This window comes from Arachis ipaensis, chromosome B1 (genome assembly GCF_059453495.1).
Source record: "Arachis ipaensis isolate K30076 ecotype BB chromosome B1, ASM5945349v1, whole genome shotgun sequence".
Lineage (NCBI taxonomy): Eukaryota > Viridiplantae > Streptophyta > Magnoliopsida > Fabales > Fabaceae > Arachis > Arachis ipaensis.
The window spans coordinates 37,356,845-37,370,934 of NC_142436.1; the positions used below are offsets into that span (position 1 = coordinate 37,356,845).

The 14,090-nt window shown below is 30.6% G+C and overlaps 2 protein-coding genes and 1 pseudogene across 2 annotated transcripts; all 3 read right to left on the reverse strand.

Annotated features, from left to right (window-relative positions):
• Positions 1 to 327: 327 nt before the first annotated feature.
• LOC107611057 (chaperone protein dnaJ 10-like) lies at positions 328 to 5,110 on the reverse strand. The gene is made up of 10 exons (XM_088503260.1): positions 4,900 to 5,110; positions 4,691 to 4,750; positions 4,519 to 4,601; positions 4,028 to 4,181; positions 2,937 to 3,066; positions 2,424 to 2,582; positions 2,149 to 2,321; positions 1,798 to 1,878; positions 804 to 938; positions 328 to 716 (listed from the first exon to the last, which is right to left on the reverse strand). The coding sequence occupies exons 1-10, from the start codon at positions 4,984 to 4,986 to the stop codon at positions 654 to 656; spliced, it is 1,125 nt and encodes a 374-aa protein (XP_088359386.1). The 5' UTR covers positions 4,987 to 5,110; the 3' UTR covers positions 328 to 653.
• A 3,232-nt stretch (positions 5,111 to 8,342) lies between these two features.
• On the reverse strand, positions 8,343 to 9,358 carry LOC148576233 (putative invertase inhibitor). The gene has a single exon (XM_088503261.1). It carries the CDS (start codon positions 9,303 to 9,305, stop codon positions 8,736 to 8,738), a length of 570 nt encoding a protein of 189 aa, XP_088359387.1. The 5' UTR covers positions 9,306 to 9,358; the 3' UTR covers positions 8,343 to 8,735.
• A 2,458-nt stretch (positions 9,359 to 11,816) lies between these two features.
• LOC148576234 (uncharacterized) lies at positions 11,817 to 12,171 on the reverse strand (annotated as a pseudogene).
• Positions 12,172 to 14,090: the final 1,919 nt, after the last annotated feature.

Here is a 14,090-nt window from a genome sequence, read left to right on the forward strand (position 1 = left end):
TCACAACTCACAAGTTAACTTCTAGCCATCGTTAGCCACTGGAACCTTTGCCACCAAAGAACTCGCCTTTCAAGTTTAGCACAAATGAATGCACCAAGTGTGGAACGATAATAAAGAAATGGGATATTAGAAAATGAGTATTGATATGAGCACTTAAGTTTGACATCGCTTAAGGTTCCTTTTTTTTTTTTTTTCAGTTTATAATTTTTCATACTTGAAGCTTTTAATTTTAAGTTTCCGAAACAATAAAAATATAAAACAAGAAAAGAAATACAAAGTAGGTGTTTGAAGTATGATGTCTAAGGTTTGTAGGCAAATAGATTTTCACTCAGAATACAAAAGTAAGGAGGAACAATATGATCCGTGAGATTACCAGTGGTAATTACAACAGGCAACATCGAGTATACATAGCCTAAAAGTGACATGCCAAATGTAAGTTGGTAAAATGGTAACAGTGGTAATTACAAGCAGCAACAAACATGATTCTCCCTGGTTTGCACCATTTTCTTCACAAAACTATGTTCCAGCACTACCAGCGTACTACAAAGCCATGTTATTAGTATATCGTCTCACTCTCACCAATAAAATGTTGAGAAGGGATGAATCTTTGTTTCATACTCCTTACGTTTTTGCAGATCATTTACTTTTGTAAACTACTCTTCATCGTCCACATCAAATGCTGGATTACAAAGGCATTTGAATAGCCTGCCAATACCCTGCAGAAGCAAAATGAGAATTAATATGCACATATTTTGCAGTAGTTTGCATGCGCATGAGTTGGCTTTAAATTGTTTTGAACATGCCTGAGTAAAAAAGGGAGCTCGATAGGAAAGAGCTCTATGTGATTCATCTTCTGAAGAATCAGAACTGCTTCCTTCGTCGTCAGAATCTATAGCGATTTTCTTCTTCAATGTCTCTTCTACTTTTGGATTCTTTTCCTGATCATGTTATATCCATTATTAGAAGACATAGGCACATAGCAGTTCATCATCATTGTGACTTGATTATGTTTTAAGCTACAAAGTAATCATAAATAAAATCAAAGAAATGTGAAAGAAAAAAAAAGAAATGGATCAAGTGAAGTTTTCACATAACATGATCATATATGTTTACCATTGATTAGGAAAGTGGTATCTAGTATGAGATATACAAAAGAATCTAGTCACTGATGAAAGTTTACCATGACAAGTTTTCACAGGCACATTGCTTTATAGCATTTGAAAATGGGATCATGGTGATGAGGTTAGGGATGACAATAGGGCGGGTAGGTGGCCGGGTTTTGTCCTATTAAATCCTGTCCTGTACTACAATAATCTGTATAGAATCTATTTCACTCCTATCCATACGTAGTAAAATTGAACCCTAATCGGCTTCTGCAGGTACTTTATCCGTCTCTATAATTATTAAAATTCAACAAATAAAATTAAATTTTAAAATTTATATAACCATCCTCACATACATAACATAAATTAAAGTAAAAATTTAAAAATAATACAATATTATTAATATTTTACTAATTATTTTATATATATTATATACATACCAGGGCGGGTATTACCTAATCCCGCCCTGCCCAAGACTCCGTCTCCGCCCAAAAACCCGTCTCGCATCGGGTCGAGGTATTACCTGTCCCGACTGGACAGAGACGGGATGGGTCCCGCGAGTCCGGATAATATTGTCATCCCTAGACGAGGCTCACATGAGTAAACAAGAATATTAGAGAGAACAATCCTTATGTTGTATTCTTTAAAAGTTGAAAGATAGAATACTTGATGACAAGTAACTTAAGATGGGCACCTGAAATATCTTCCCAAGAATTTTAAGAGCATTTGCCCGTACTTTAAGTTCCTCTTTCTTAACATTTTGTTCCCTTAGCACCTGAAAGAATATATTAGTATGAATATGAATCTGCTATCCCTTTCAGTTCCTGAATTCTGCTAGCAAGTGATATCTTCCATCTCTTCCAAAAGAAGTCAAATCTTAAGTTCATTGTCGCTCTTAGATTACCATATGGAAAAAGAAGTTATCTTTACATAGAATAGCTTTATTTTTATATGGATTATTGATCCATACTACAGTAACTAAATATACCAGATTGCACGAACACAAACACAAAATAATTTGAAGTAAAAGAATTTAAGAACCTACCATTTGGCACACATGTGCAAGAGTTACTTCTATGTCCACCACATTTAACTTCCACAAAGAATTCATCAATGTATCCTTATTAATATGAGAGTCAATATCATTTTCTGGGCCACTACCATCCGTTTTACGTTGCTTGTAGATGTCTTCTTGAAACTGCAGCAACTGATAAGCACCTAATTTGTATGTGCTCAATAAAATCAGACATTTAAGTTTGAATAACTAGCAAACAGAAAATTTTTGGGAGTGGGGGGTGGTTAACATTGGAATTGTTATACCTTTAGCAGCCGTAAGCTGTGATTTCCAGAAATGTCCTTTGTTGCGAGCCCACTCAGCCAAAAATGGCACTCCAAGATAAATGGCTTTCTTCCCTAGTTCTTGTGCTGCCTGTCTTGAGTATATATACCCTATGGTGTGTAACATATCAACTCCAAAGGCTGCATTGGCATTCAGAGATGACGGAGAGTGAAAATTAATTGGTAGTACCATTGATACAATGACATGTAACAAATTCAATTTTTGCGTAGTGATATAGTGGTTGTGCACTTATGAATCATGATGAAGCTCATCATTTACAAGACATCATGTGAAACATCAAATATGTAGCATCTAAGTTGATAATTTCAGAATGAACTCAGAGAAGTGTTAATTCATGGTTAGAGTTTTTGTGGATTTTTCTCTGTACGAGGCACTAAATAATCTGCAGCATTTCATTACTAGCAATTGCATCATGTGCTCAGTTCAAAAGGAAATAATAAGAAGAAAATAAGTTGGATGGATGTTTAACTAACCTGCGCGAGAAAGCCGTCTTGCTTCAGATTCTGCTTGATGTAAGAATCCCTTTTGGTCACCATGAACATATTGACCAAGGAAATCTTTCAAAAACCTTGCCAATTTTTCCTCCCTTTCTCTTTGGACAGCCTACAATTTATTGAGACAGAGTACACAATTGAAGACAAAGTAAAATAAAATAAGGGGATAATATTTTCCTTTTACTAAAGCTGAGCTAACTCTCAATCTGATCTCATCTCTGGCACTGTGATTTTTTCCCAATAGATTGTGCCTAAGGAAAGAATGCATTATCAATACAACAGAAAGAAAATGATCCCAGGTATGGAGTGAAATGGTATGGTTAGGAAAATGTCATAAGAAAGTGCTATAACAGAAAGAAAATTACAGGTATCTAAAATTCCTAGTAAAAGAAAAAAATTAAAATAAAAGTCGCTTAGATTTTAATAGAACCCACTATCCAGCATCATAGTTCCAGTTAAAATGAACTGATATTTTGTAGCTGTGAACCTGAACACCTCTCAGCTAAGATAACTATTACAAACTTCAAATGGTGCATGCAGGCTTGATATATAAGGTACTGTCTTTTTAACTTAACTGTTTTGGAGAAACGAAGTTAAATCATCAAGAAAATTGGGAATTACCTGGAGTAAGAAAAAAAAATTATAATAGGTAAATTACCCTGATGGGATATTCATAATAATTTTAAGTGAGCAATAGGAACTTTGCTAGTTATACATCTTTTCCATCAACATAAAGAATGAACAGGAACAATAAGCTTACAATCTAAACTATGACAGTATGGCCTAAGCTGTCACTTTAATTGAGTGTTTTGAAACAGTAATATTATTCATATTATCAGCAATATAAGGATTCAGGAATGAACTTTGAGTTTTTTGTTAAGAAAAATTATTATCTTATATTAAACAAACTACCCTGATTGAATTTTCATCATAATAAATGAAAGTAGGAGTAGGAACTTTCTTAGTTATACATCTAGTTCTACCAATCTAAAGAAAGAACAGCAACTGTAAAATTACATCGTTAACTATATGGTCTGAGCTTTTAGTTTCTTTTGGCAAAACCTACTTGCCTTTAACTTTTCATTCATTTTATCAAGGTCATTGCTTTCTTCGGATAGTTCAGAAGAAGCCATCGATGCCACAGCTAGATGCCCTACATAGTCCTCGAACAATTCACTTCCGAAGAGCAGTGCAAACACAGCCGTGGGGTCAAGCATTGTTTCTCTGTCAAGGAACCAATTAATCATTAAATAATAATAATAATAATAAAAAAGAAAAACCATCTTCAATTTCTCGGGAGATAACTATTTTGGACTATACATGTAGGTACAGTACTGATCATTGCTTCAAGAATGGACTATACTGGTTACATTCTTCATCCCCGCTTGAGTAATTAACTCAGGTTACAATCATCAACAAACAAGACTAAGGGAAGGGAAGGCTTTCAGATTCAATTCAATCAAATCCTGATTGTTATCACTTATCAAACTACATAAATTGCTTTGGCATAAAATGATATTAAGCTGAAACACATCATCATCATCATCATATTCATGCGTACCTAGACACAGAATGCTTCCCATTCTGATCATACGCATTCCTCTGTACCGGATCACTCAAAACCTGGTAAGCTTCACCCAAAACCTGCAAAACCACCACAAATAGCGTTCGTTCTTATCTAAAATTAGCATAATTAATTGTTATTCAGTAATCTGAACAAGCTCAAGCAAAACCTGAAATTTTTCAGCTGCACGAGGATCGTTTGGGTTTTTATCGGGATGAACCTGCATTGCCTGCATATCACAGTAAAACAACCGTAAAATTCACCGATCATAACAGGTGAATAATAGCAATAATCACGATTCCAATAAACCACAAAAAACAGGAGAGAACTACGTCAAAATTGCGAAAAAAGAAATGATAAAATTAAAAAGAAATTAACCTTGAGGTAATAAGCCTTGCGAATTTGGTCTTCAGAGGCAGAAGAAGAGACTCCGAGAATATTGTAGTACTCCATATCCTTCACCATTGTGTGTGTGTTTGCAAAGATCGAAGAGAAACGGAATGAGGAACTGTAACTGTAAGTGAGTGACGCTGGGAACGAACCAAAGAAAGAAAGAAAGAAAGAATAAGGTATGGAGATGAAAAGAATCACGAGGGAGAGCTGGCTTTACAGTTCTGAGTTGCAATATTGTATTTCACGGGAGCTCCTTTTTGCGCGGGAGGATACAATTTTTTAAGAACGATTCATTTGCTTCGGTGGCGCTGGCCACTGTCGCTATCATCACAACCATTAAGCCGCTTTTTTTTAGGTGCCAGCAACTTTTGTGATTAGTAACCATTAAATAGTCATTAATGATGATTTAATGGTGTGAAATTGGTATGAAATTTCATTCAATGGCTCACATTTCTGCTGGTTATATGCTGGCTAAAATTTAATAAAATTGCTGGCCTCCTAAACTTTTTCTTTTTCTTTTTCTTCTTTCACTAAAAGGTAAAAGCTCTGTTTGGTCACTTCTCCTCTTACTATATTCTTTACACTATGTTTGGTTTAAGGGAAAATAAGAAGAAAAAAAAATGGTGAAAGAAAAATGAGTGAAAATTTTTATTTTCCTTTGTTTGGATACCATAGAAAATGGGAAGGAAAGAAAATTTTGGTATGATCCCACAAAAAAATTTTTTCTTTTCATTAGAAGTAAGAAAATAAGAAAGAAAATGTTACTTTTAGTGTATTTACAATACTACCCCTAATTCTATTATTATTAATAATTATTAATATAAATTTAGTTTTAATAGTTTTAATACATTATTATATAAAGATTTATATTTAAACATTATATATATTAGATAAATAATTTATAAAATTATAATATTTTATAATATTCATAAAATGCAATAAAACATAAATAAATAAAAACATTTATACTTTATTTTATTATAAGGGTATTAATGTAACTTTATACTATTATAATTTTCTTTCTTCTCACTTTTTTTTTCATCCAAACAAAAGAAAATTTTCTCTTTATTTTCTTTCCATTCATTTTCTCTTCATCCAAACAACACATAAATAATTCTACTTTTCCTTCTATTTTCTTTTCTCTCATTTTCTTTTCTCTTATTTTCTTTCTTTCTATTTTCTTTCCTATATCCAAACAAAACCTTAGGTACACTTTTTTTTTTTTGAATTTTATACAAATTAATAAAACGTAGAACGAAATAAGGACTGATTTTTTTTATATTGGAACAAATTATGTGATGTGCCCTAATATTTTAATGTATGTGAATTTTATTTTTGTATGAAATATATATTTTTTTTAAAAGAACACAAAATATCACCTATATTTTATATGTAAAAATAATTTTTAAATTCATTAAATATAAAATGACAATGCCGTTTTCATTTAAATTTTTTTTTTTTACAAAATGACAAAACCGTTTTGTATGGATAATTTTTTTTAAATTGGGAGTAGAAAAACGTTAATGATGTTTTGAGGTTTTTGATTTTTTTTAATTAAAAAAGTTGAAAAAAGGCGGTGACGTTTTGTATATTCCCACAATGAAGTTAAATATAATTTTTTAGACATTTTGATGAATTACATCAATATAGACCCAATATTTAAAAAAAAAAAAAAATACTCCGAAACCGTCACTAACATTAAGCAATTTCCCCCTTATTCGATTAGAAACTCAATTTGGTCATCTCTCTTTCGAATTATCTTTTAACTTGACTCTTTAAATATACACTTTCTCATTTTGGTGTTGGATTTCTAATGGTATTTTTAAAAAATGTGAAGATTTGATTTTTTTTTTACATAGTGAATACAAATTTAAGGGTTGAATGTATAATTTTTAATTTTTTTTAAACATGCAAATCTAAAAATTAGATTTGAGTTTTTTATTTAAAATTTTTTTAAACATATAAATTTAACATTAAGAATATTTTAGTATTAAAATTTTTTTAAATATGCAAATTAAATCCTAAGTTTTGTATTTTAGACAATACTAAGCCTTCAATTTATTCATCACTTTCACCATATCATAAATCAAACTTTAAGTTTTATATCCCAAATAAAACTGAATCTCCAAATTTATCTCCATATCCATAAAAATTACGCCATAGCTCCACAACGATATATAACACATATTTGGTCTCCTTTACTAAAAAAATTAGCTTTAAATATACACATTATTATTTAAAATATGGAATAGATATTACTATTCCCTTTTAATAATATCATTCTAAATTTAATAAGTATTTCATTATAGATTGCAAAATTTTGCAAATAAAAAAGTGCTGTCAATTTTGAAGAAGCGAAGTAACAATATTCACTTCCCATAAAATAATTCCTCAAACTTTGTAAAGACAAATACTTCTATTATCAATTGAAAAATGGTTATGCAAGTAAAAAGTGTGAATAACAATGTAAAATTATTTTGAATACATTAATTTTCTTTTGTTATTCCTACTAATATGGTTAGAGTAATATTAGGGAATAATAATAAAAAAATAATACTAAGAAAACAATAACACAAAGTTACCTTATTTAATTTAACATTTATAATTTTATATATATAACATCTATAATTACATATTTATTACATCTAAAATTATTTGTTTATTTAAATAATAAGTAACGAATACAAAATAAGAAAACAAATGCAATAAAAAAAAGTTTAAAAAAGTAAGTTATGACTCTCTATAATTTCCAATCTATAGCTTTCAAACATTATACTATTGTCATTTAGTAGTCTTTCAGTCCTCTAGTATAATATTTTATTTTATATAATTAACCTACATCAAAATTTGTTTTTACTCCGACTAATTTTTAATATATTCTCATATTTTGTTTTATACATTATCATGAAATGTGTACAAAACTCATATATTATGCTAAGTTATAGGATAATTGAAAAAAATTGTGATAAATTTATAAGTTCTTAAGAAAAATAAAATATTTAATAAGTTATTGGAAATTTTCTGTAATAGACTTGTGAGATTTTGAGAAAAATATTAAATAAAATTCAGAAAATTGCATTGCTGGACACAATTTATTTTCTGTTAGGTGTTTATAAGTGTATGATAATTTTTTAAAAACAATTTTGGTACTTTATTTTTTTAAGAAAAACTATAAACCCATCATTAAATGCTTAGATACATACATACTTGTTTTATTACTCTATTAAGCTATAGTATATGTTAATAATATGATATTAAAGTCATTCAAAATTAATAGAATTAAATCAATATTAGAGATTTAAATTTTGATAATAGACTAAAAAAAGCTCTGGAGAAAAATTAAAAATAACAGTAATGTTAGTAACGTTAGAATTTGTTTTTTTTTTTATATTTATTAATTATTGTAATAATTATTATAATAATTAATAAATACTAAATAAAATAAATTTTAGCTATTTTTTACTAATTTTTTTTGTTATCATCTTTTACAGACACTGAAGAAAAAAAAGTGGCTACTTTACTAGTACCAAAGCAATATTACAAAAGCAAAAGCTAAAAATGAAGAAAGGAACTAAAACAGAGAATAGGTAACTACTCTGCCTGGTTTGAATTTTACATTTCCATGTCCCTTAATTTATGAGGAAGACATACAACAGCCAAATTGATGGAACCAACTTAACACACTTTTGTGCTGTTGAACTTGCAGTTCAGTAACTCCCTTCTTTCTCGCATGTTTTTTTTTTTTTTTCAAATACTTACTAAAATTAATTCCTGACCTCACTACTATAATAAGAAAAAAAAAAGGAGAAAAAGAAAAAACACTAAGAAGCTTTGGCAACTGGGTTAGACATTTGGATGATGCAAACTGCAATACCACATAACTGGAAAAGATTGTAATTCTCCGTTGTCAATGGAGAACCCTCACCCTTTTTCCCAAACCCTTGCTGGCATGTTGATGCAGATTCCATAACAGAACTCATCCAATTAATTGGCACTTCATAGTTCCCTGACAAGAATGCCCCTATTGAATTCACTATTGTCCACGCCGCATCACTGTACAGCTCCATGCAATCTTTCAAGTTATCAATAATGCTGCTTACATTTTCATCATCCAATAATTTGTCTATGGTTTCAATTGAGCTTGTTACGTTCTCTAGTGCTAGCTCCATTGCGATCAGCGCGAGACCTTGGAGGTTCGCCGAGTGGCTCACAGGGATTACAGGGAGGGACGTTGAGCATAGAGGGTAGCTCAGGATCTTTGACTGGTTTGCGCATTTCTGGCATGTTTGATCAACCAAGTCCTTTGGAGACATCAATGTTATTGAGCATGTTACTAGTGGGGTAATTGTGATGATGAGAAGCAGCAAGAATAATGATGGAGGCTTCAGCATTTCTTTTCTTTATTTGGTTATAATATTAAACTGATAATAAATTAAAGGCAAGTGTTGCGAACTAATGTTGGGGTGAGATATATATAATGTAAGGAACATATATTAAATGGTTCATGAAGGAAACTTCATTGATATGTTGCTTAATTAATTATGTGTTGCGTTGTGCATGTGTCCATAACAAGACAGTATAGTGTAGCTTCTACATTTTGTTGCACAAATTGGCATTTGAAACAAGAAATTTTGAATTGAGTATACACAAAGATAGGACTTTATTGGCGTCTTGTCATCTTGTGGGGAAGGATTTTAAATTACGGAAGCTTCCTGTGCCATGCACGGATTAAAAATAAAAAATAAGAAACAAGATGGGAAAAACCAAAATTTCGCTTAAGGCGAGCTACGTTATAGGAAGTAGTTATGGTAAAGTACGTACTGTTTTACAATCAACGAGCTTGCAACTTTTCTTTTCCCTTTTTATTTTTCTTTTCTAAGGATTTGGTTTTTGATGTGGCCTTTTAAAATGATAACACAGCCCAACTTTAGTAGGTGGGGCATTTCCGTCTCAGTAACTTAGATTCTGACCATTACCAAAAAATTACCAAAAAAAAAAAAAGTTTGACCAACAAAACTAAACTGAAACAGGTTGATAAAATATTCTTAAGGTAAATAATTTTTTTCTTTTAATCATAACCAAAAACAGAATTTTTTTAATCCGAAGTAAAAATGCTTCCAGTTTTTTAATTTGTTTAATTTTATTAACATTTCGAATATTTTTTTATTATACTTGTTGTTAATATAGACATTTATGTGATAATTCTACGTTAAAGATAAGTTTAAAAGTAAACATTAGTGTTGAGGATAAAAATACATATAACCCAAAATGACATTTTTTTTAATAAAAAATAAGATTATCTAACCTCTTGAAACAAAGTAAACAAAATTTTGGGTGAAAAAGGAAAGTTTTTCCAAAAATGAATAATTAGCTAGGATTATCGGATGTGTCATTTATTTTTAGTTAGAAATCGCATGATATTTCTAAAAATTATTAAAAATATAGTTGATATTTACTTTTTTAATTATGATTTGAAAATTTTATAATAAAACGAAGTATAAAGAAAAAGTTAGTTTAGGGTAATTCTCTCAAGTTCAAACAGAAATATCTTTGTTAATATTAAGACTTGGTAAAACTTGAAAGGAAATGGACACCATGAAAGGGACTTGGTTAAGTAGAATATAGAAATCTTCATCTTCCTAAGTCCTAGACACAATTGAACTTGAACATCAGTCCATTAAAAAAAATCAGAAATCATAGCTGAAACAACTAACAAATGACAAGGGGAATTGAGCAATAACGGACAAAGAGGAGGACAGTGAGTAGCATGTAGACACAATGCTACTTAAATAATTTTTAATGAATACTAGTGTATGTTTCATATGAGATAATATATAAAATTATATAAAAAATTTTATTAAAAAATTAAATAAAATATATATAATAATTATTATTATAAATATTTTTTAAAGTTATAATTAAAATCAAACTCTTAAAAATTTTAATATTAAAAATAATTAATATTTATTTTAATTAATTTGTCTTATAATTAATATTTTTTAATAATTTTTAAATATTTAAATTTTTATATTTTTAAATCAAGTATAATTATTTAATTTTTTATAATTAGACGCTAAATTTTAGACAATAAATTTAAAAAAAAACAAGTACACGTAGAAATTAAAGAAGTACATATCCAGCAAATATTACTGCCACAAACTAATTTTAATTTCATACCAAGTTATATTAATTTTTTAATTTCAATGACCACAAAATAATTTTAAGAAACACTTTCAAAAATATTTTTTTTAAAGAAAAACAAACAATTTTCACTTTTGACTCTTTAGTAGAGATGAAACTGTTATAAGGCTATGGGAGAACAGTGGAGTATTAAAGCACGACTAACAACAATTCTGAGTCTAAAAACTTCACACACTTAAAAGCCAAAAGCTTTAGTAGTTTATTGGTATGTGAGGTTTTGGGGTATAATATATATAATGATGGATGTCATAAAATAAGTGTTGTTTACTTATACTTTTATACTTGTAGTGTTGCTAAACCACCATGTTCATGTATTTTTCCCCGCTTTGCTGGAAATACACTACTATCAAAAAAAGAAAAAAAAAAAAGAAACCTCCATTACTTATGAGTACTATTTACTATAGTACAGAATATGAACAATTTTTTATTGGTCAACAGCCATTACTACAAGCTTAATCATACAGGTACAGCATATTTAAGCGAGCATACTCGTTCTGTTAATTAAACTTATACATAGCACTAATTTCTATTTCACAAATTAATACAAAAGGTTAATAAACTAAGGAAAGAAAATTAGCAGACGAAATTAAGTTAAGATAACATCCTATCCGATATTTTTATCGGAAAAAAAGAAAAACAACATAGATTCATGATTTTATTCATATCATGCATGAGACATAAAAACGAAGGTGGGAAAAAGTGTAAGAAGTGTCAACTTAAATTGGAATAGCATTAGTGACTGAAGGGTAGACCACGGTGGCAGGATGAGCCATGATTTTGCGGCCCTTCATGTGGCGGAAACAATAGATCAGAGCACCCACCGGCCACTCCACATCGCCGCCGCACCAAACGCCAGGAACCCCACCGTTGGGCCCACCACCTTGCACCGGCAAGGGTTGCCAGGGTTACGACATTGTACACATATTGGAACCCCTATTCCAACCATATCTAATTGATCTAATACTTAGCTTATAATATAAAGTAACAACTTAAATGTGTAATCAACGAGATGAAGAGGGAAGCACCAAAAGCGGTTTGTGAAATTGAAATCGAAGAATTGCGCTATGCAACTTGATTGTATCCAATTGTTAGGGCTTGTTCTTTATATAGAACGAATTTGACTTCCTTAGTAGTAGGGGAACTCAAACATATATGTAATTTAGGAAGCTCGAACACTTCGTTAAATTGTCGTATGTGCGTATTGGACACATTTCGGACAAGATACTTATCGATATTCGTCCGACACGCGTGTCTATTGTGTTCGATCGTGTCTTAATAAAAAATAAAAATTTTTTTTTGATATATTTGGATATACCTAAATACCATCACGTGTCAGCGTGTCCTGTTTTATTCTTAACATATATTTTTAAAATAAATTTAGATATAGTATATATTATTATTTATTAAAACAAAAAAATATTTTAAATACTTGATATAATTAAAATAAGACATTAAAAATAATTAAATATTTTAATTTATATTTTAATATCAATAAAATATCAAAATATCATTACGATTTATATAAAAAATACTTTATATTTTATCTGTATGCGTGTCCCCGTGTCATATAAAATTTTAAAATTCGCATGTCGGTGTATCCCGTGTCGTATCGTGTCTCGTGTGTGTCAGTGTCTATTAGGGGTGGTAATATGTACCCTACCCGCGGGTACCCAACCCGATCCCAGCTGATCGAGTAGGGTTGCCAACCCAATCCGCAGCGGATAGGGTAGAGTGCGGGTAGGGTTCTCGTGCGGGTCAGGTAGGGTGCGGGTTGAGCCTCAACCCTACCCGACCAACACACACTCTATATATGTTTATATTATATACTTATATAAAAATATGTTTTAAGTGGATGTTGAATCAAAGATCTCTCACTAAATGCAAAAGATCCTTAACCATTAAAAGAAAATCATTAATTGATAATTTAATATATTTTTTTACATAAAAATCAGTTCTATTTTAAATTATCATCAAATTATATAATAATGTTGTATATTTTTTGTAACCCACGTGTAGGATCGGATACCCATGGGTTAAGAGCGGGTAGGATTAGGGTTGAGATATTCTCAACCCGCAGATAGAGTAGAGTTGAGTTTATATAAAAATTTTAACCCGCGGGTAGGGTTAGGGTTGGATCTAAACCCTACTCTACCCTACTCATTGCCATCACTAGTGTCTATGTATCAGAGCATATAATACACACATTATACACTAGTACACTAGTGCTTTTAACGTTATGTGATTGGATGATCTACGTGTCAGAGGAGGAAGGAACTTAGGTACCGTTTGGTTGATGTCTGTGTATGCTAAAGACAGAGACACGATGGGACTGTTCTTTGTTTGGCACGTGAGACACAAATTAAGAGAGACACGGTGACACAGGGATATCCACAAAAAACATGTATTCTGTGTCTTTCCAATTAGTTGAGACACTCATTTTTAAGTTGAAATACGAAAAATTTTTACCATTTTATCCCTTCAACCTATTTTTTTCTTCTTTAACCATTCTTCGTTTCCTCTCTCAGCCTCCATTGTTTTTGCCCGATTTGGATTTCAATGGCGTCGCTTCCATCCTCTCTTTGGCGACACTGTTTGTCTTCTGTCTTCTCCTTGCAGGTAGCGTCACAGCAAATAAAAAAGTCTCTCTGCCTCACCCTTCGATTAGCATCAATAACGACTGTGTAACAACGAAGACGCTCTCCCCATTCGTATTTTGTTCTTCTTCTCTTCATCTTCTTTTCATTCTTCTCCACTTCTTTCTTTATTTGGTCCTGTCCTTCCATCTTTCTTCATGTTCATCTTCTTTTCATTCTTCTCCACTTCTTTTTTTTTTCATTTACTTTGTTTCCTTATTCTACTCTCAGATTCAATTTGTATTTGTTTTAAAAAAATTTTAATAAAATATTTGAATGTTTGTATTGTTCAATTAGAATGTTATTGAAGTATTTTTGTTTATTTTATAAATATTAAATTTC

Excerpts from the sequence above, each read along its gene's own strand:
- LOC107611057 (XM_088503260.1), bottom strand. The coding sequence starts at position 4,986 with ATGGTGAAGGATATGGAGTACTACAATATTCTCGGAGTCTCTTCTTCT. Across the intron at positions 3,067-4,027 it reads AAATGAATGAAAAGTTAAAG|GCTGTCCAAAGAGAAAGGGA; the intron begins GCAAGTAGGTTT and ends AATAAATTGTAG. Across the intron at positions 939-1,797 it reads TTCTTGGGAAGATATTTCAG|GAAAAGAATCCAAAAGTAGA; the intron begins GTGCCCATCTTA and ends TAACATGATCAG.
- LOC148576233 (XM_088503261.1), bottom strand. The coding sequence starts at position 9,305 with ATGCTGAAGCCTCCATCATTATTCTTGCTGCTTCTCATCATCACAATT.